Genomic DNA, 22562 nt, shown 5'->3' on the forward strand with positions numbered 1-22562 from the left:
AATTTTTTTGAAGCTCTATATAGTGCCGGTAACGTCAGCGAATAAACCCGGTACGACAGCATGCGTCGCTCACTAGATCCTTCTGTGTCGTTTATCCGACGTCATTAGCGGAATATTGTCGACGTCATCTGGCCAGACAGGCAACTTGTGCCAACGAGAGCCAATTATGCGCTTTTTTGGCTCTTTAGTTAATGAACAACACACAGCGGGATCTGGTCGTTGTATCGTAGAGCTAATCTTCCTTCCTTTATCGGCACAACTGGGGAAGAGAGTTCTTTTGTGGGCCCGTGTACGGAGAATTTAGTCTGAACTGGCCGAACTCGTCGATAGAAAGAGCTAGGAAAGGCTTGCGCAATGAAACAGATGCAGATAGACATGCGATTTTTGCAGTCTTTTACTTTCGTAGTACACGTGGGCCGATATGGGTGTATTCGTGGTTGTTTTCATTTATTATCTTTGTATTACCGCTCGAGCCGTGCTATAAAAATGTCGAAACTACACTCTGAAAACAGACGGAGGTGGTGTTATTACTGAGCTGTTTTTCCAGCCTGTAGTGACAGCACGCTGCTCTGTTGCTGATCGTGCATCGTGGGCCGACTTCGTAGGATAATGTACTGCCATGTTTGCCGCGGATTATCTGAATGAATCCAGGGAGAACACCCAGACAGCAGGACCAACTCTTCTTTACAGAGTTTGATCATCGAGGCTCCTTGACATTTTCTTACGGATACAAGACTTGCCTCGCGTCTTCAACCGTGTCATATCATGCCAGTAATGCTCCTCTTGCGGTGCATTTGGGTCTCTAACGGCAACTGCACGCCCCTGCTTTCATTTTGGTAGCACCTGGCCCACTTGCTGACACAACCGACTAACAACCGATGAATGCAGAATAGCATGTCCTAACTCTTAGTTTCAACCATCCTCTAATTCTCTATAACGCAATGCGCGATGATGGCTCCTTATCATCCTTTACGGGCCCCAAAGCGCTTGGGTACCCTATATAGATTATTACCATCAGTCCCGCTATATCAACAGGTGAAACCAGTTTACTCACTTTCTCTTTCTCTGGGGTGGCATTGGGGAGGGGGGGTATATTTATTAGAACAACGAAAAAAAGAGAAGAAAGATCAGCCAAACGGGACGTCTGCTTGCTATTACGCAGAAAAAAGGAAGATAAAAAGAAAGAAATATAAATGAAAGAAGAATAAATTAAATAAAAAGAAAAGAATTAGGAAATAAAGGATACACTAGCAAACGGTGACAGAAGGATGAGATAGATTAAAGACAAAGATGACTTTAAAAAAAGATCGGGTTAATGCGTTGAGGGTGAGGGTGGGGCACTGAAGAATGAGATGGCACGACTTGAGTTCACAGGCTGTTCATGAGACTTGTGCCGCTCAGGAAGGAGGCATTGGATTTCGTACGGACAACACTACTTTGTGCCATTTGAGAGAAAATGAAAAAAAAAAAAAAAAAACCCTGGATATTCAGATTGATTTGATCACTGCTTACGTGGATCGAGCAAAGCGCGTTAGGAATACATGAAATGGTAGGTATGGTGATGAGCTGCCGTACACCACCGCGGTGAAACACTCCATTTCACCGCCATCATTTCTTGTTGTTGTTGCCGTGCAAGCAGCGCGATGTTAGAACTGTATTCGTCAAATGCTATAAATCTAGCTGATGCCGAACGTTCTGTCGACGCATGCACGAGACGCACAAAGTGGGATCTCCCTCCCCTTTCCCTAATGTTTCTTTCTCGCTTTCTCGACTGACGAAGTCACGAGAGGCTTACGTTGATATGTGGCAAACGACACCACACGACAGGTGGCTCTACTTGGTTGAAGGAAACGGAAGGATGTGGTGGTGAGGGGGGAAAAAATGCCGTCTTGGCTTGCCATGTCTTCAGACTGACGTAAAAAGAAGAAAAAAAAAGGAATGTCAAGGTGAAACGCTCATGATCAACAGATACTGCCAGTAGCAGGACAAGATTTATAACGGGACAGAGAAGAGCTATCGCTACCTGTCAAGGGGGTGGCCCCATAACTTGAGAGTGTGTGTGTGCGCGCGCGTGTGTTTTAGTAGGTCGCAAACACTCTACGTAAACGATAGGATAAAGGAGGCTGTCGAGTCCAAACTCAGCAATGTTATTAAATTAAACCTTCGGTTGGCAGTTCAGTGCAGTTGTTGTACGTCGTTCCTCGCCTCGTCTTTTGTCCCTCTTTTATACCCCAGTCAGACGGCATGCTCGGAGGACTTCGGGGAATTTTCATTTGCAAAAAATGACCTCTGACAGCCGTGTCAGACGGCAGCTCAAAGGACCTTTCTAAGAAATGACCATCAACGCGAAAGGAGGCCCCCAACGACAATTGAGGAGCAGAAAGGAGCAATCTCGACAACAGTGTTATGCCATTGTACCCTCGCAACCTTCGCAGCTGTATGCAGGAAAACCTATAAAATGCGGATAATGGAGTGAAACTGTGTAAACGTATTTAGATCCTATTTAGAGAAGTGCATATGGCTTCTGCATCTTGATTTGTGGCGCAAAGACCAACTTCAAATTTCCACAGCAGATAGGGTAAACGAAACCCAAAAAGGGAGCCGGTGAGGGCAGTCATTTGAGGAGCACTCCTTTGCCGCCTGTCTGGCAGGCGCCCCCGAACAAAGGTCATTTGAGAGGCCGAAGGCAATTTCTCGCAATTGGCATTTGAAATGCTGTCTGACTAGGGTATTAGACGCAGTACTGGGGGTGTTTATCGTTAAGCAATAGACCTCTACCCGAGAAACGTCATCATGACGTTGGTAGACAGACTGAGACTGAAACAAATCGGAAGGGGAGGGCTGGGTTCCACGAATGGGCACTTGTTCGCTGCCTCCTATTGAAAGTAAAGTAGGACCGAAGGTCGCCTCCCTTTCAGGGACCATCGTAATCCCCCTTAAGACTGCGGCTTTCGGGCACGACCTTTTTCTCGCCCCCTAGCTTCGAGCGTAGTTCAACTCTACCAAATAGGTGGCGCTGTGGAACGCTATGACGTCATTCGTTTACAAACAGGGAGAGGCCTATTTTCAACTCAAGTAATGAGTAATATCATGACGCATCACCCGGCAAAAATGTGTAATGGCTTAATGTTACTCAACAATTTTTATTTTTAAGTTAGTGTTCGCGCCGCGAAGCAACTGTGGCTATGAGCGGGTACAGACGTGGGCAGGTGGAGAGAGGACAGCAGGAAGGAGTGGGTGACAGGGAGGGTTAGTATGCGTCCTGGGCCGACTTCCAGGGGAACTGCGCCGACAATCGCCTGGAAAGTCTGCCGGAGAATCCAGGAAAAAACCTCGGACAGCACAGCCGATGGTAGGATTCGAACTCACCACCTCCCAGTTTCGGCGTGGAAAGCCGTCATCCTAACCTGTGTCTTACTAGCTGCCTTAGTTATGAGGTTTGCGCGTGATTCCCTTGCACGTGAGGCGCGTCTTCGAAGATGCGCAATGGGCGGAATAAAGAAAAAAATGGTGTTCCTTCACGAATTTTTTGCGGACGATCTATCGAACGGATTTTTGTTCGGAAAACGGCTTTGGTGTCAGGTGACCGAAGAGATCAAATGTTCTTATTGGAACAACGTCGTAGCTTTTATAATTAAAAAAATAATTATTGAAAGTTAATTAAGACATTGCCTTAGGAGTCTGCTAATGCCCTCCTAGGGAGTGCCCTTCAGCATATGCTATATTGCAATTGATTTCATCTCGGAAAATGTGATACATACATTTTTTTTAAATATGATCACATTTCGCTGGGACACCGTGTATACAGGGGTTTCGCCTAACGTGATAAAAAAAAATTCTAACTGGCGACGTACTGGCGGAGGATTGTGGGACTTTCCGCAATAACCTTCTGGAAACTTTTGCCGGAATTTAGGAAGGCTTTGGACAATTTTTAATTGAGGGATTTTTTTTTTCAATTGCACTTTGAAAATTACCGAGCGAACCTCACTTTTTTTACAGAAATATTAAGTCCTCCACCGATAACCGCAGGCCCAACAAAAACTATGCCAGTATCACAACAGAAATAGTCGAAAAAAATTGTAAAAATTCCGCATTAGCCGCGCCTGCTTGATTGTCGCAAAGAAGAGCGCACCTGAGATGCGGGGGGAGGAGGAAGTGATCCCGCCCCTTGCTTTACCTTTCTTTCCCCTGCTTTGACCTTGATGGTGGTGACAACCGTCTTATCACAAAGAAGGCAAAACAAATGAAAGCGGGGACACTTCTTCCTCTAGACGCACATTTCGCGTGCGTTTCTTTGCGAAAATCAAGCAGACGTGGCTAAAGCGTAATTTTTCCTAATTTTTTTTTTTACTATTTCTGAGTTGAGTTGAGTTGAGTTGATAAGAAAAAAAATGAAGAATTAGACACTCATTGCGAGAGCCGGCTACTCCAGATCACTTAGTAAAACAAAAATGGAAAACAAGACAAAGGTAAAAACAAAAGAAAGGAAAACAAACAAAAAATCACAAAAACCACAATAAAACCAATGACTGACAAAGGCTCACTATTTCTGTGGCGATACTGTGCATAGTTTGTGTTGGGTCTACGGTTATTCGTGGAGGACTTCATATTTCTGTAAAAAAAAAGAAAAATGAAGCGAGGTTCGCTTGGCAAATTTCAAAGTTCAATTGACGAAAATAAATTTCCCTCAATTAAAAATTGTCCAAAACTTTCCTCAATGGTGGCAAAAGTTTCCAGAGCGTAATTGCCGAAAGTCCCACCATCCTCCGGCGAGTACGTGGCCAGTTCGAATTTTTACTTTAGGTGAAACACTTGTATATGCTACACACGTATTTACAGACGATACTGACATCTGTTGGAAGCGTTCCACCACAAAAGAACCTTTCCTCACCCTTTCATCGAGTAAAGTTGTCATGAAGTTTGACAGGCATGTGAAGACGCGGTTCCTCCGCGCGAAAAAAAAAAAAAGGTTGGACGAAACTACATTGGCAGACGTATATATGAACTTTATCAACGCCATGTGTGGCGGCGGACGTGATCGGTTTGTAAAGGGGCCTTATTTCGGTCACGTTTATCATGTTTCCTCCGTTTGAAGTGCGACGTTTGAGAGATGACGAGAAGATTGCTTGTGTTGTTACCGAAATACAAGTAGATTGTGCTTTCTGTGTTCTGTTTGTACAGGGTTTCTGGTAGACAAAGAACTTTTCTTCTCCTTATTCTTGTTGGACCAGTCGCAAAGAACGCAGTGTTGAAACTTTTAACGTTAAGAAGAAAACTACGAGACGACAAATAGTGTTAATGTGTACATGGTGACTTGAGAAGAGACAAACTTTATACAATCGTTTCTGTACATCTCGTAAATTTTGCGGAACTTTCATGTTCAGACTTTGGGAAATTGTTTGCCTTAGTTTGGGCGGCTAAATTCCTGGAGGTGTCTATTTATCACCCGGATGTGTCTATTTGCTCTGTGAGATAAAAATGTTACTCCGGGGATTTGCCGTCGAAATTAAATCAGAAGAAACGGTCTCGTGCGAAATTTCTCCGTCAGAAGGTATAACTAAATTACTTTTAGACCGCATTACTATAATCTGGGTTTTCTTGTTTCCGCGAACACGGATGTAAGCTTCACCAAATGCTAGCAGGACAAAACGAGCTCCATCGCTTAGCTGACGAAGCCATCTTTTTCCTGTCGTCTGCTACGGATATCGTTTCCTGTCGTCTGCTATGCATCGTAGGATACTCTCAAAAGTTAGCAGAACACGGGAGGACGTGACGTTGAGAGCTCACGCGACAGCAGAAATTATTTTTTATTTTTATTTTTCTATCTTCCGGTGGAATATCCTGAGAAATGTCTCTCGTGTGAATACGTAGACAAATACTACTGACGCGACACCGATCGAGGTATGACGTATTGTGCGTGTCATGGCTACAGCGTGGGTTGTAGTACCCCAAGGATGCACATGGAGCTTTCACGAATAGCGTCCAACGGAATGGGACCGATGAACCAAATATGTGCAGTACTATCAACCAGTTCTGGTTTGATTCCGGGGGTTCCTTTTTCTGTGTGTGTTTGCTACTTGTACTGCTCGTAACACGGTTGTCTGAAGTCTCCAGCCTGTGGCTGAGCGGTGCCCTATTCTATTGGCAGTGTCGCGCACGGAGGAATCATACCAATACAATCTCTTAGGGGAGGCCGCCATCCCTCTCTCTCACTCTCTCGCTAGCAGACGACGTCCCGGTATCCGACGATGATCTCGATTATCTCGCCCGACAGGTGGCGGCTGAGCGCGGCCTCCCCTCGGAGTCTGTATTGGTATAGTTCCTTCGAGTGCGACACCGCCGACAAGGGACCGCTCCGCCGCAGGCTGGAGACTTCAGACACACGTGTCGCAAGCAATACATCGCAAAAGATCCTCGAGGCATTTGTTCCGAAACGCCGCTCTTGTTACTGCCTCACGTGAATTAATCAATCCTTCGCCGTATTTAACGCAGGGAGGAAGCATGAATATTCAGGCCTGCAGACAATAGATGCCGTGTGCGTGGTTGTGGAGGCAGTATTTTTTGCTTGTGAAGTTGGCTTTGCCACATGATGCCTCTTGAGGTGGTGAAGCACGCTTTACAGAACACACATAGGGTGAAACTACTGGAATACGAAACTGTTTCGCATGGCAAACTTCGTGTCGTCACACTCTTCGCAGGCACCAGTGCTTTATCCCCGGCTATTGATAAATGTTATGCTGTTTTTTTTTCGCCGACAGCTGAAGTACAAATTTTAGTTCAGTTATCACTGAACATCGAAGTTCCATAGGCTGAATTCACGCCGGATCAGGCAGGGTGGTCCGGTCGACCTCTCCAATTTTTTTCTTTCAAACATATTTTAAAGCCTTGTCCCTAGGAGGCATATTGGCGCTGAAAGTAGTTGAAAATAATTGGTGGTTATTTTTTAATGAATTACTATTCAGATGTGGGCATTTCGACCACTGCACTTCCTACGCAGTTTGATGACACGTATCTTCATAACTATTTGACATATTCAGCTGAATTTTTTTTTTTTTTTCACGTATTTTCTGGGGTGGGTAGCACTGCATACGAAGTTCTGATGATCCTAAAGTTTGCCTTTGAGGAGATACAAAATCGCAAAGTTGCCTCATTTGTAAAATATGGTACGTTTTGGGAACCTCACAACTCGTTCCCCATTTGTGATACCCGGAAGTAATCTACATCATTGTGTTCGTCTCGAAATGCCCTTTCTTCGCATAGCGAGTACATCGTATTGTGAATTAGGGCAGTCTTTTTGTGAGGGGTGTGTACGGAAAATGCGTAAATTCGACAGCGCGTATCCCATATATTCCCACTGGCGACATCATTCATTTTACTCACAAACGTTCATCATGACGACTCAAAACAGCACATAAAAAAAAAAAATTTCTTCAGAGATGGTTCATAATTTCGACCATCTCTGAAGCAATTCCTTTTTTTTATGTGCTGTTTTGAGTCGTCATGAAGAGCGTTCGTGAGTAAAGTGAAGTCGGCCCAGGTCACATACTAACCTCCCCCCTCCCCTATTCCTTCCTGCTGTCCTCTCACCACCTACCCACGTCTGTACGAGCCACAGTTGTTTCGCGGCGCTAACACGGAATAAAAAAAATTGAAGGGCGATTAATGTAAGTAATGCGGAGGAAATGGGTTAGCATTAGACGTATCCTTTTATGTATTTTTCTTGCGTTTACAGCCGACCCACCCGCTATCCACCCCTAACTATCACTAATGGTTACTAACTACCGCTAACTACAGAGTCACGGCGGCGCAGGCCTTCTTCCTCCCCGGCGAGTTGCCGCTTCGCCGCGCTGCCGGAGAGAGAGAGAGGTCCTTCTCTACCAGTGCGCATGCGCAGCACGCGGGTATGGGAGGAGGAAAAGAGGAGAGAGGTTTTCTCCGAGGCTTCACGCATCCATCACAAGGTCACGATTTTCCAACTTAGGGGTTCTAATGCTGAAGCGTTAAAAAAGAGAGAAACATTACTGGGGAGCGCATGACTATACTCCGGGATAACACAAGAGCTACAGTGACAGAGGTATACCTCCGCCAGTGGAGAATGAAGTCCGCACGTTGAGAGTGGGGCGTACGAGGAGATGGCGTTCGGGAATGGCGATTCGTACGTTTCGTTGACGCGAGTATTTTACGTGTTTGCGTTCAAAGCGTTCAAATGTGCTCTGTCGTCTCCGATAGGTGTTTTTGCTGCATGATGCGTGTACGAGCGACAGTCTGAAGCTTGCAGCCGCACTACGCTGTGACTCGGAGGTGTCTTGCGCCCACCTAGACCAATCACAGACAGCTTTAAGTTTGTGGGCAGAGCTGACCTGTAGGAGCTAACTTGTCCCAGAACGTACATGATGGTGCACTGCAAAAATGGTGCAAGCTGCATTTTATTTGTGCACCACTAACACACGTTTTATTGCAATATACACCTTGTACTTTTTACAAATGATAATGGAAATTTCAAGAAGCCCTCAGGTTAATGAGATCAGAGTCTCATCAGAGTCTCAGCAGAAAAAAAAAATCATTCTTTAGAAACCTCTGTCAGCAGTATTACAACAACGAAATAAAGCTCGTAAACACAGTTAAGAGCATGGTTCACTCTTCAGTGAAGAAAAGTCTCTGAACATTTCACAATAATCAGGACACAATTGTGTGCTTCTTTGCATAAATGCTGATGCAGAGGCAAAGTTTAAGCTGCTTGTATCCCGAATATGTCATTTGGCCAACAACATAAGCAAAGGAAAGGTCTGTCAGACAGACTGCATGTAGTATGAAGTAGTACTGAAGGCTCATTCACGATCCACAGTTCTTAAAATGCACAGGCCACATGTTTTCATGCTTTAAATGTTAGTGACCAAGTGTGTAGCCAAACGGCAAGTGTTTCTTAAATGAGGACTTCGCCACTGTGCACAAACGTGCATTGAAGAACAGTAAATTCACAAACTGAAAAGTATGGCAGGCATGCAAGAAGATTTACGTACATGCGATAATTGATAACTGTCTCACCTAGTAAAATGAGCTTCGATACCATTTACTAATTTTGCACCGATAACCTTACGTTTTGGCTGACTAACACACATCAGTTGCTCACATGCACATTGTCGGAGCAAGTGTTTATTCATACAGAAGCACGTTTTTGTGTTCGCAATTTCATGTACAGTTTGCTCTCGCATTGTTTCTCTCCGTTACAACGTCACAACGAAAGTTCAATCCATGAAAGTAGTGTTATACTAAATGACATGATGGGTCTCCAATCACGAATATACAACCACTCACGCAGAAAACAAATACAACGGCAACATAAAATATTCTGTACAAAGGGATGCTCTACGAAACACAGTGATGAAAGCCCCCGTGCCTCCTCCCCCATTGTGCCTCTTCCCATTACTTGTCCCACAACCCTGCCTCCTTCATCTTGTTTTGAAAGAACCTCTCCAAGGTGTTTGCGCACTTGTAGTATTCCGTGTCCGGACTGTTGTAGGCGCGGCAGTTGCTGAAGATCCGCTGCATGTCCGCGATGAACAGGCGCTTGTTGGTGTAGTAGTGGTTCTTCAGCTTTTCCGACATGGACCGCAAATCTGCAAAAAGAAAAATATACATATACAGTTGGAGCCTGGAGTTTTAGGGTTTAACCCGACTCTTCCCCGAATTTGCACCCCGAATTGAAGGTTGCCTCTTTAGGGTGAAACCCAATTTTTACCCGGCAAATTACCCTCACTGAGACGTCTGTAGGAATGCATACTAACTTGTTTGGCAGCAAACGCAGTTACATCACCATCTGTAGCGAACCAGTTCAGTTAGTTTGAGTAACTGAGCCCGATTTCTCCACGAATTTAGTGTACTGGAAGTTTTTCCACACGAATTTGCATTAATTTAGAGCACATGTTTATTTACCCGATTTTTACTCCCCCAATTTAGAAAAAAATATTTCCCGAAAACTTCGGGCTCTATATATAGTGCACACTCTATGTAAGCAAAGAAACGCAGGAGGTATGAAGATCGATGCCGAGTTACCGAAGAGAGACTTGAAATAAAAATAAGATGGTTGAGCGCTCTCAACAGTCTTATTTTTAAGCAAAGAAAGAAAAACAGAGTGGGGATGAGCTTACCCATTGGATACTTTATGTGGTCATAGTAGTCCGGAGCTTCAGATTTCTCTACTGGTTTTTGGAACGGCCAAGCACTGGCGTGATTCTGAAAAATTGAAAGTTTACGTGCCATGCAAGCTGCACACAGTACAGCTGCGATGTTTTCAGCAAACAATGCTTATCTTTTAGGCCCTGCGTGAATGAAATTTTTGTTCAAACCAAGCACAGCGCGGTTATCACAGCCACCTCAGCATGGTGAATTAAACTACACGCTTAGTTCCGGAGTATCTGAGTCATTAGCAATGCCAGTAGAATGCTCAAGAGTTCACCCTCTGTGTAGCCAATAATCTTCTTTTTTTTTCTCAGTGTTAATCACTTCATCCATCCTGCTGAGCATGAGTGCTGCAGTATTTCAGTCATTATTAGAGCCTGAAGTTTTAGGGTTCAACCCAATTCTTTTCCCCGAATTGAAGTTTGCCTCTTTAGGGTGAAACCCGATTTTTACCCGGCAAATTGCCCTGTCTGAGACGTCTGAAGTTGCACACCAACTTCTTTGGCAGCAAATGCAGTTACATCACCATTTGTACCAAACCGGTACAGTTTGAGTAACGGGCCCCGATTTCTCCCAGAGTTTAGCATACTGGAAGGTTTTTCAATCGAATTCGCATGAATTTAGAGCACATGTTTATTTACCCGATCATTTACCCCCTGAATTTAAAAAAGAAAAAATTTCTCGAAAACTTCAGACTCTAGTCATTATGTGTGTGACCCATCTGCACCAGATTTGGTAAACAAATGTCTCTAGACTTCCACATATTTCACTGAATCGAATTTCTGTTAATGTGCTGAACTCTGCAGTACAAAATTGGAGCCCATAGGAACGTCCGCATTTGCATTCCTGTAAACCGGGCCAGAGTAACCTGTTTGAAGATTGTGTCCGTCAATGACATGCAGCTTTCACTACATAGATGTTCCTTAATGTCTTACAGTAGAGCTTTCAGCGCTTTTGTTACATACCTTGACTTGGATCAACACTGACTTCATTGTCTGATACAGCTGGTCAGGGTCTATCTGTTCTTGTTTTATACTGCTAAAAAAAATTATGTGCACAAACAGTTAAAATGTCTGTTGCTTGCCATTAATTGGATTGAAAAATTATACATAGTATAGCTGTACTTACTGTCTTTTGCCTGGTTTCCAACCAGCCTCACCTGCAAAAATGTATGTTAAGAAATCAGTGTAACTACTACATCGAGGTTACACAGCCAAATGTTATCGAACAGCCTGGATATGCTTGTAAGGCTTTCATGTGCAAAGAGGCCCTTCCTCTTTTATGGGGAGATTCAGTATTGCCCATGACAGCAAAACACTCAGTTTAAGATCGAAAAAAGATTTTCTTTGTACGTAGTATCTCTTAAGCATTCTTCAGTATTCAAAATAAAATCCAAGTTGCATCAGTCCAGCTAGTATGTAAATTAACAGCAGGGAGACATTACGAGATCCAGAAAGCAAGTTCCATTTCAAAAAATCGGCGTTCCCGAATTGCGGTTACCGATGTGAAGGTGCATGCAAGTTGGTTTGCCCACGGGTGAGTTAGACACCATGTTGAGACAGTAAGGTGGTGTTGACAATTTTTTTTACGATTATACAAACTGTCAAATCAGAGACCCTGCTGCCTCTTAGATGCATAGACAAAATATTAACATTTTCTTTCTACTGGTGTGTCATGTGTATTATGCCAAGTAAACCAAAGATTTACACCTGACTCCATCTGATTCAACCAAAATTGGGTTGAATGAGGTTCAGTTCAATCCGACCACACCCGAATTATTAAAGCAAAATATAACCTGATATTTAACCCCCCCCCAATGTTGCTGAAAAATATAACCCCAAAAAGTCACGCCCTGTGTACTGCATAGGTAGATATGTAGTTTAAAATATATGGAACCCCGGTGTGGAACACATTTTGACAACAAGTTTTCGTGTCTTTCGAATAGGCAATCAGAATTTACTTTCTGGACAACCTTCATACAAAAGCACTTCCAAACGTAGCACGGAGGTACGTATTTGCAACTTACGAAGCCCTGGAATGCTTTCGATGGGGATTTCTCTCACACCTTCTTTGAAACATGTAACGCCCGGATAAACTTTCTGCATATGCTCTTGCTGCTTTTCAATGAGCTTCTTGATAATCTACGGTTCACGAAACAAAATGGGTCACACATTTTTCTAACTCCGTCACTCTTCAGTGTACCTCTTTCTGTTTCCTGATGACATGACTGAACTCTGTATACACGATCCTCATATCCAGTTCGCAACCCATGAGAGTGGCTCCTTCGTAATCCTTGATGTAACCCGTGTACACAGGTTTGGGGAGCTTGATTTCCTTTGAGAAGCCCTGCAAGTTGACAGTGATCGTTGAGTAATGGTATGCAACATGTGAGTCCGATACATTTCTACGTCCATTCTGCAGGACCACTCATCTGACAAGAAATTGTCAGTTTTCCAGGAAAACAAACGGAGCAGACATTTCAGATGACAGTCGTTTTTCTTTCTTTCTTTTTTTTCTGGCAAGGAACACTTGGCATAGTTTACTCGATGCTTTCGTGAAGCGAAATTATTGCGAACCTGACAAACAGCAACAGTCGTCTATAAAATGCAGAGGCTTTTAGGCTGCATTTGGTCATTAAAGACTGATTACAAATCGTAACCACCAACATTCCTTATTTTTTCATCTGCAACGAAATAGACGTAACGGTAGACTAAGAGTTGTCTTTTAACAATTAGAACACTTCATTTTTTACTTTCTTCCAAAGCCAAGGCACTTTCTGATTTGAAGCCACTACAGATACAAGTGGTAATTTTTCTTGTTTCTTGTAACGTAAATTTAGTTGTCAAGATGCAACGTTAATGTAAGCCAGTCTAGCACTAGCACTAGCCCTCTGTAGGACTATAAACACAGAAATTCAAAAGACCATAACCTGCTTCTTGAAGTACCCGATTGCAAATTCATCTGCAAATGTCAGGAAGTGGAGGATGTTCTGCTTGACATGATAGTCCTTGAGGTGGTTCATCAGGTGTGTCCCGTAACCCTGCGTAACGAAAATTTCCAATTCAAACTGTTCATACAAATGCAAGTCGTGAAACTTTTGATGCGTGGAAGCTGGCAACACACCTTCACTTGCTCGTTCGAAGTTACGGCACAGAAGACAATTTCGGTGAAGCCTTGACTGGGAAACATACGGAAGCAAATCCCTCCAATGACTCTGCCGTCCTTTACCAAAGCTAGTGTACGGTGCTTTCTGAAGAACAGGATAAGGCCTGCATTAGCTTCAAGCATGATGCGGAGCATAAAAGTAATGGTAATAAAAGTAATGCATTACATAAAAGTAATTATTCATTTTTGTCCAGGGATACTTCCTGCATACATCCAACATGCCTCGACATCAGATACATATGCCACGTTTGTTACATATCACATGCTTTTTGCATGGTCATGCGTAACCAAAGTTATAAGCTTACAGAGATGCACACTCTCCCTAACAAGAAAAAGTTTGCGATTTGGAATGTTGTGTTCAAACATGGTGGGAACCACAACTGCTTGTTCATAAGGGTGTAATGGATTCATGTAATGGATTCATAAGGGTGTAATGGGTGTAAGAATAAATGTCGAACTTCAAGCAGGTCATAGATGCAGAAACAGACTGTATCAATATTTAGGGCCCCGTGTTTTCGGGCTCAAACCCAGTAAACCCCCCCCCCCCGAATTGCATTATCATCACTCTGAGTAAAACCCGAAAATCTCCCAAAAACTAACTTTGCAAAGTCTGAATTCAGCTGTCAATCCGGACACTGGAGAGCACTAAGCCCTTCGCATTCAGCCCTGATTAAAAAAAAAAAAAAAACATAAAACCTAAAGTGACAAGGCCCTATCAATATTGAACAAACAAAAAGGAGCTTATGCTGTCAACTTAAAGGGGTTGCGACAGGTCATCCCACGTTATCCGAGATTAACGTAAAAGGCGGTTCATTGCACCGATGTGAACCTGCATTGAAGGTTTCACAGCGGAGAAAATGGGCGCAGCAAATACTGAAACTCGTGTGGCTCTGACATCACAGCCCTCGGAAGTCACATGCTTATGGCTGCCAATGGGGATGGACACAACCCCGAGCCCTGCGACATCTGCGCTCTGCTCAGGAGTATGTTCGAGGGCGTGTATCTCGCTGAGTACGTCACGTAGTAGAGTAATTCTTTTTTTTTTCTCAGTATTCTGACGTGCCATACAATTAGGGTTGCCACCTTTCGTAGTGAAAAATACCAGCTGAAGGAGAGGAGGTGGAATAGAGGGAAAGGAGAAAATGTTCGCGGGAAAGGGAAAGTGGGTGAGGGGTGGAGAGTATACAGAGAGAGAGAAAGAAGGAACCAGCGTACTCGCTCAAGACAACAATGATAATAATAATGAAAAACTAAGGAAACGACTGGTGACTACGGAGTTGGGTCTGTTCTCCAGATTTATTCAAGCTGTAGTGGAACGTTGAAAGGAAAACCCCATAAAAGCCCCTATGAAAGGGGTTGAGCCACAAATACCGGCCAAGAGGCTGCCGGTATATCGTCTTCCTACCGGCAACCGGCAGAGCGGGCAAATAACCGGCTGTGCCGGTATAATACCGGCCCGGTGGCAACCCTACGTACAATGCGTCCACGATGTAATGGGCCGCATCTATGAAAGTGTCCCAACCCCTTTAAGGACACGAGGGCACCTTTCGAGGACAAGGGCTTACGGATCAAAGACGAGACGGGTGATGTACTCCTTGGGCATCCTTGGTAACTGGTGTGAGAAGACGTTCTGCAGCCCCACCAGCCATATCAAAGACTGCTGGTCCACCCGCCTGCCGAGCGAGTTGCACACCATGTGGAACCCGATGACTCCCTTGCGCTCCTCTGACCTAGCTGCCTCGTCACGCGCTGCCAGCTCCGAGAAGGTGCTGTTCTGCAATGCGACCGTACCTTTTACGTGTTGCGCTCTGTACGGACGCACTAAGGTACGGATATTTAACGTACCTCCGGTCCAATCATGTCTTTGGGGTCTGTTATGGTGGCCACGATCTGGGCTATCACCTCTTCAGATAAATCACCTGGAACACATGAACGGCGTACCAATGATTACGGCCCTCGTTACGGTTAAAGGTTTGACGACCGGATATTTGTGGTAATTTAAATGTGTAAGGTAGTAGCAGGCGAGGGAATTAAACACGGAGGGATGGACAAAAACACGGGCCCCACAATGCAGTGTATACCAAATTTCGAGGGCCAACAAATCGTTGTTATCGTACAGTTTACTACTACAGTGAACCCTCGTTATTATGACCCCCGTTAATCTGACATTCAGGCTTTATGACCGAATTCCTGGGGAACGGTTTCTTCGCCATGTAAAACCTCCCCGTTAATATGACATTCCGCTTATCGGACTATGACCGAGATTTTTGGGCGCAGCTGGGGTCAAACACATGTATTATCCTCCCGTTATTATGACAGCGTCAGGTGCCCCTTAGAGTGGCTGCTTAAGTTGCTCATGAACAAAGTGACACAGTTAAAGTGGGGCACAAAGGATTAGGGTGACTCCAGGCGTTGTTGACCTCGAGATTACTCGTACCTCTTCTCGGATTGCTAAAGTAAGAAAAACCATAAAAGACAGTGACCGCCCGTCACTACGAAAGAGGCCAGTGAAGCACTGAAGGTTGCTTTATTGTTTTTTGAGCAACACAATGACACTCATAATGTTCGCGTGATTGATAGTACTCTTGTCCAGTTAGAAAAGCTGATCACTGCAAGCTACACCAAGCAGTCATTGTTGACAGACTTTTTTGTTAAATAAATTGTTGTGCAGCATCATGCGTGTGTTTTGTTCGGCCGTGCATACTCTCTGGTCCCGACCGGACCGCTTTCTCATTATTATGACAATTCGCTTTATGGCCAGAATCTGCGGGAACGGAGGTGGTCATATTAACGAGGGTTCACTGTACTGCGTTGTGTACGATGCAGGGTCGACCTACTTTTGAGTAAATACAGCACATTCTTCCTGCAGAAATTGTAAGGGCACGTAAAAAAATAAAAAATAGATCCCCAGGGGCATGCCATCCACAAAAAGGTAAAAATCGTGTTCGAACCTTCAATTTTGCGCTTCTTGGCATCGAGGTTGCCTCCATCTTCATGTGGGCGCTTTTCCCCTGTTAATGAAAGATTTAAAAAAATGACGCGTTTATTTATTATGTATCCATATTTACACTACACACAGAAGGGGTCACCTTGTTACAATAGTATTCATAGACGTACCATCTTATCGTGCTACGTAAGCTTATAGGTATAATGTAATAAATTTGAATGATTCTAGGTGCAACATTAATGGTGCATAGTTAGGGCCTTGTGTTTTAGGGTTAAACTAGGTAAAACCAGTTTTTACCTCCTGGTTTACATCGTCGTCACTTCGGGTAAAACCCGGAAAGGCCCTGAAAACGAACTTGGCAAATTGCCAACTCAGCCACCAATACGGGTAACACTAAGCGCTGGACACTCAGCACAGCTGTTCCGCATCTTGTGTTAATCTAAAACGTGAGAAGCATATTTTTCTTATTTGTTTACCCGAATACCTGCTTTTCCGCCCGACATCACCCTGTTTTACAGTTCGTGAAATAGAACCCGCTTTATACCCAGATTTTCAAAAAAGCATAAAACAAGGCCCTATGCATAGTACTACACTGTGATCTTTGTTGTCAATGCAACTAGTATGAGTTCCAGATAGATCAATGAGCATTTTTTTTTTTTTCAGTTGTTGGGCAGCAAACCAAAATACTGCACAGTGAAAAACTGACAATGTAATATCGGCTGCCCAGAAGGAATGCAGTTAGAAACCCACATTGCACACCACACAAAAGCAAAGCACGGAAACAGTATGCTACTGCGATTTCACAGTAATTCAGATTTGAAGTGGCATCCCGCAGTATGCGACAATTTTCCAAAACTCGTATACAGTGAACCCTCGTTATTATGACCATGGTCGTTCCCGAAATTTTTTGTCATAATGCGGAATTGTCATATTAACGGGGGAGATTTGCAGAGGTTTCACTGCATTGTTCCCCAAGAGTATGGTCGTAAAGCGCGTATGTCAGATTATCGGGGGGTCATATCAACGAGGGTTCACTGTAGATGAGGATGTACGGCGATTGGCTTTGTTGCTTCTCAATATGGCGAGAGATTGAGTAAACTGGAACACCTTTGTTCACAAACATTCCTGAAAGATTAGAAGAGCATGTCTGTACCTTGGCCATCCGCAGTGCTGATGGACTTGGAGAGCCTGTTGGTTGCGTGCGTGCTCGGGCTGAGGCTGAACGTCGCGTACCGATCCGAACCAGAGTTGGGCGACGTCGAAACTGCCAGCTTCTCGAAAGTTCTCGCATGGGGAGTTCCGCTGCTAGAGCCAGCTGTGTCGTAATTTACCGCACGATGAAATCCACGAGCAATAACACAACTAATACGTAGGGCCTGACTTTTTCGGGTTTTATTTTTGGCCAAATTCGGGGGGTAAATATCGGGTGATATTTTTCATTTGAAAATTCGGGTGTATTCGGGTTAAATCCCGTTACGGCATATTCTGTCGTCAGGAATTCGGGTGTATTCGGGAAATTTTTTTGTTTAATAAAAATTTGTCTTAACATGGAACTAATGTTTATCAATGTTATCAAACTTTATTTTAATGCACGCTTACGAGTGTGCCACGCGACCTGGATGTTTTCGGGTAGATTCGGGTTAAACCCGAATTTTACAGATTTCGTTCGGGGGGGGGGGGGGTAAATATCGGGCGGATCCGGGCTTAACCCCAAAAAGTCAGGCCCCACTAATACATCATCTCGGTCAGTCAACACTGTGAGAAGGTTTTTCGCCCGTTACGCGTTGCTGCGAAGTTTTGACATCCATCGAACCTGCCACTTCGACAGAATTTTCAAGCACAATACGCTATGCAAGCGGGTAAGCTGTATGCGCAGCTACCCAGTTTCCCACTCTCCCCTATTGCCTGTGGAGCAGCCCCACTGGTCCCTCTCCCACAGAAACGGTAATGGTCGAGGGCTCGAGATGATCTGCTCGTAGTTTCCTCTGTGGGCCCATGCGGAGATTCGTGCCGGTCTACGAACATACCCCCTTACTGCTACTTTATTGGTGTTACTGAGAACCTGAACCTACTCCTCTCAGCGGATGCGGTCATGGCAGCAACAGGAGGGTTCTGTTTGAAGTCTGGGTCCCAGATTGGTGAGTTGGTTCCATAAACCTCCTCTTCCAACATTGAGAGGAACCTGCATGCAGATGGCAACACAAGATTTAGCCAGGGTACAGTGTTGCCAACACTGCAAAATATAGCTGTCTGGGTGCTGAAACGTAGCCAAAACAGCCATACATAACGGACAGTAGACGCAACTAAGTAGCCGTCATGCCAGAAATGTACTGTCTTGCTTTGAAAGCATTGGATGACACAGAAAAAAGTACTAGCAAAATGACACAGCAAAATGTGCACAATACAAGTGCCTTGATAACGTCAAAACATCTATTTTCCATAAAGGAAATAACTGGTAGTAGACCCCAAGGATTGTTTCTGAAACTTTTATCATGGAGCTAACAATAAACCTTTTATGCGTAAGAGGTTAAAAGAACCTCCAGTGCAATGGAAGGAAAAGTGTAACACGTAATACGTTCCGTATCAACTGACATATTTGCACAAAGTGAAATCCGCAATTTTGGGGAGGCACGTGAAAAGAATGCACTTCTACAGAAGCCGTGTGAATTTTATTCTGACTACCTTATACAGTATAATTAGACCCCTATGTTTTCAGGTTTTGTGTGTGTGTGTGTGGGTGTGTGTGTTTTTTAAATCGGGTTAAAAAATTCGGTTTTAGTCCAGGAGCTGTAAAATAGGGTAAAATAGACGATAACTGGGGGAAAACCAGATCTTCCGGAGAGAAATACGACCACATCTCGCTTTTGAGGTGAACAGAAGATGCCCAGCAGCATTGGCGAAGTGCTTGGCGTTCTCCAGTGCCCACTTTCGCGGCTGAATTTGCACTTAGGCAACTTTTGCCTTTGTGGTTTCTTTAGGTTTGACTTTACGGTGGTGCAAATTCAGGGTAAGTACGGGATTTATCTGGTTTAACACTGGAACACGAGGCTCTAAGTATAATGCGGTATTTTCTGCTTCGTACCACCTCAAAGAGAGTGTACCGTGTGATCTCTAGAAACAGGAGACGAAAGGAACGCACCGTGGAAAATGGGTGAGGACAAGAGTTCTCTTCTCCGGTGGCATCTTGTCCTTCTCGGCCCTAAATTTGTCCAGTAGCTGGCGGCGCATGGTTTGAAACACTGACCGCAACAGCGTTCTTCCAAATATCATGGTTGTTTCAGAATGAGGAAGGCTGTCGCAGAATGCTGGCACGTGGCAGAAGCAAAGCCACCTGCAATGGGCAATGAAACAGTTCAACAGACAATCAAAACCACGTAAAAGAAGTATTGGGAAAGAACTCGATTATGAGTAATCACTTGCCGGGCAATTAATAGGGAACAGTAATTAACCCATAGCAGAGCATAAAAGGCAAATCGCACAACTCTTATCAGTGTTAGTACTTGGGGAAGCATACCTTGTGTAGTTAATTTTATACGTGCCGACATCCTCGTTGGCGGAGTGTTGCCTTCGTGCGGAGGGAGTTTCCAATTTCCAGTGGTTTAAACAGTGCAGGAACATCTTGGCCAAGTCGTACATAGTCTGCCACTCTTTCTGTGATAAGTGGCCAAACTTGAAAACCACAAAGTTGGTCACACCCTGCAGCAACAAAACGATACAGGTTGGTAGGAGTCGAGGCTTCTTGTAACATTCTTGCCGTAATTGTCGTACTCCTCAGAGTAAGTAAAAAGTTTAAATACTTTCGGGGCAGCAGCATACAATCCACGCGCTTAACTACACATGCACCCAGTCATAAAACACGGAAGCCATGTAACTCTGAAAAACCCTTCTCAAATGCTAAGCATCTTTATGCTAATGGTAATATGCTTAGAGCAACTAGTTTTAGGATTAAGCCAGGTAAGACCAGTTTGTATACCTTGATTTGCATCACTGTCGCCTAAGGTAAAACCAGGAAGGCCCCGAGAACCAATATATAAAATAAATAAATAAAGAACAATAATAACCAATAAAAAAAAATTAAGAAAACTTGCCGAACTCAAACTTGCACTCAGAACTTGCAAACTCAGCAACTTATACAGGCATGTACACACTTTTTTTTCTTCCTTGAACATCTGCTGTTTCGCATTATCTTGCCAGATTTTAGCCTGCTTTCAAGTCTTCGAACATGAAACTCTCTTTTTGCCCCCTTTTGTTTGAGAACAGAGAGAAAAGCACAAGGTCTGAATTTGCTTCTTAAAAGTGTAGGAGTATATTTTGTTCAAATCACTTTGCTTCTTAAACTGAAACTTGATGTGCAGCTTCAAACCTACTGAATGTTTGTGACACTGAAATTGTGTTGGCACACGTGAATATAGTACTAAATTGTGCAAAGGTGTAACTTTCTCACCTTTGCAATGCTTGGTTTTTCAAATGGTGGATTTCCGAGCGGCCCTTCAACTGTTGGCTGGGTCATTAACAGGATGCTTTTTCTCAGAAGCTTAAAAAAAAAAGTTGTCAATAGATTACAAACACAGTAACAAAAACTATACTCCGAGACAATATAAGAGCTACAGTCACAGAAGTGTATCGAGGGTGGGGCATACGAGAAGATGGAGGACACTGGTCGGGGACACTGACAAGCTGTTTTGGTTTCTGCAGTAACTATCACAACGCATTGCCCTCAACATTGCGACAAACATACAATATTTTCATACTTATACCATTCAATTTTTAGCACGTTTTATACGTATGTAGCAATACCTGTGCAAATTATCCAGTTTTCGCGACTTATAACTAATGCCAGAAGGGGAGTTGCATTGCTCGGTGTTTGTCTACATCTCACGGGCATTCGTCGAAGTTCAACCGATGACTCCAATGATTCACCGTATAGATGAAAATGCCCTAACCCTGTTCTCCCATTTACTGTCTAATACAGCTCCTTATGTAGACGAGGATTAGCCTAGGCAGGCTACAAATGTGCAAGCGAATGCCCAAGACTGAATTAATTTCGAATAACTCGGGGAGGGAAAAAAGGTCTGGGAAAGGTCGGGAAAAAGCGGGACTCGAACCCAGACCCTTCCTGCACAGCAACGGCAGCATCCCTGACCGGAGATCTTTTTTCTAGACAATTTTTTTTTTTCATTATATCTTCACCTCTCAGCTTTTGAAATATGCTTGCTTTACAACACATGTGTACCACGTACCACGCTGTAATACGTGTGTGTGTGTGTAGGAATATTTATCCAAATTTGGGCGACTATACCTTGAATAAATAGAAATACACTTGTTTCGTATCAGCATCTTCTTCCCGATGAACACACATAAACATGTTTTCAACATCCACAACGATTCCCAGTAGACGGTTCAGCTCATCTTCGTGGGCGCTTTCCAAGTGTGACACGTGAGCTCCTGCAATGTGAACATGTAAAGTAAATAATGTGAAACACGCCACTTGCTACGGCTCACCAAGGAAGTGACCACAGCTACGGCACGGATCGTTCAGGCTTGCGAGCGGCTGAGGTCCTTCTGGGCGTTGAGGGGTTTGCGGTGGGTTAGGGTTTTTCCACCCGTTACATTTGCACCCATCATCAACCTGAAAAATATTACAAATTTCCAAACGACTTTGTAGTGTATGTTGCGTGTGCAAGTTTTGTTGGAAACACTTACACCGTGGGGAAGACGAACCTTGCAAGATGAGTAAATGGCGAGTTTTTCCAACTTTTTGTTCCGTGGCCAGCCCTTGACTTGTGATTTCTTCTGTGCAATCCGTTGGAGGTTGTTTTGACGATTTGGTTCGCTACTCGATGTTTGTGTTGCGTTTTGGCCGGACTGGGAGCTGACAGCTCCGCCACTTTGTGCACTTGACATGCTGTTCGTCCTTTTTCCGATTATGTCTGCAAAGTAGGGACACCGTGCGCAATTAAGAATAGCCCTAACGCGACTCTCATCATGCATAATCCGAGGAATCAATACGGATTTTTCGCGCTTACCAGCGTCCGTTCCTGGAAGTATCGAGTGTCTCAGACCGATTCATTTGGGACTCCTTTCGCTATGTGTACAGCTACAAACCTATTTTGTAGTTAAAGCTGATCCTTTCTGTGACATCCAGAACAGCTAGGTTAGTCGTTTTTTTAGGAAGGTCATCTTAATAATAGTTTTTTTAACGTTTGGTCTTAAACATCACAAAACATAAGCGTCAGTCCGCCATCTTGGACTGACTTCGGTACGGTCAGAA

The 22562-nt window shown here is 44.0% G+C and overlaps 2 protein-coding genes across 6 annotated transcripts in view; one reads left to right on the top strand and one right to left on the bottom strand.

Moving 5' to 3' along the window:
* Positions 1 to 22562, top strand: part of LOC135366716 (GATOR2 complex protein WDR24-like) — a 134939-nt gene that overhangs the window by 99291 nt on the left and 13086 nt on the right. The gene's annotated exons all lie outside the window — the stretch shown is intronic.
* LOC135366714 (histone acetyltransferase KAT2A-like) lies at positions 8392 to 22551 on the bottom strand. 4 transcript variants are annotated; one of them, XM_064599546.1, is made up of 20 exons: positions 22318 to 22551; positions 22013 to 22221; positions 21794 to 21920; positions 21591 to 21736; positions 20736 to 20825; positions 19806 to 19987; positions 19431 to 19622; positions 18364 to 18473; positions 17445 to 17606; positions 16296 to 16355; positions 15190 to 15263; positions 14910 to 15118; positions 13303 to 13429; positions 13109 to 13219; positions 12382 to 12525; positions 12206 to 12320; positions 11308 to 11338; positions 11145 to 11214; positions 10149 to 10233; positions 8392 to 9617 (listed from the first exon to the last, which is right to left on the bottom strand). In XM_064599546.1, exons 2-20 carry the CDS (start codon positions 22193 to 22195, stop codon positions 9424 to 9426), a joined length of 2412 nt encoding a protein of 803 aa, XP_064455616.1. In that variant the 5' UTR covers positions 22196 to 22221; positions 22318 to 22551; the 3' UTR covers positions 8392 to 9423. The 4 variants fall into 4 exon arrangements, with proteins under 4 accessions (XP_064455616.1, XP_064455615.1, XP_064455614.1 ...); XM_064599545.1 differs by having other exon boundaries at positions 11145 to 11217; XM_064599544.1 differs by having other exon boundaries at positions 21995 to 22221.

Source organism: Ornithodoros turicata, chromosome 8 (assembly GCF_037126465.1).
Source record: "Ornithodoros turicata isolate Travis chromosome 8, ASM3712646v1, whole genome shotgun sequence".
Lineage (NCBI taxonomy): Eukaryota > Metazoa > Arthropoda > Arachnida > Ixodida > Argasidae > Ornithodoros > Ornithodoros turicata.

Excerpts from the sequence above, each read along its gene's own strand:
- LOC135366714 (XM_064599543.1), bottom strand. The coding sequence starts at position 22,195 with ATGTCAAGTGCACAAAGTGGCGGAGCTGTCAGCTCCCAGTCCGGCCAA. Across the intron at positions 11,339-12,205 it reads CGAAAGCATTCCAGGGCTTC|GTGAGGCTGGTTGGAAACCA; the intron begins GTAAGTTGCAAA and ends ACATTTTTGCAG. Across the intron at positions 10,234-11,144 it reads CAGTGTTGATCCAAGTCAAG|AATCACGCCAGTGCTTGGCC; the intron begins GTATGTAACAAA and ends TCAATTTTTCAG.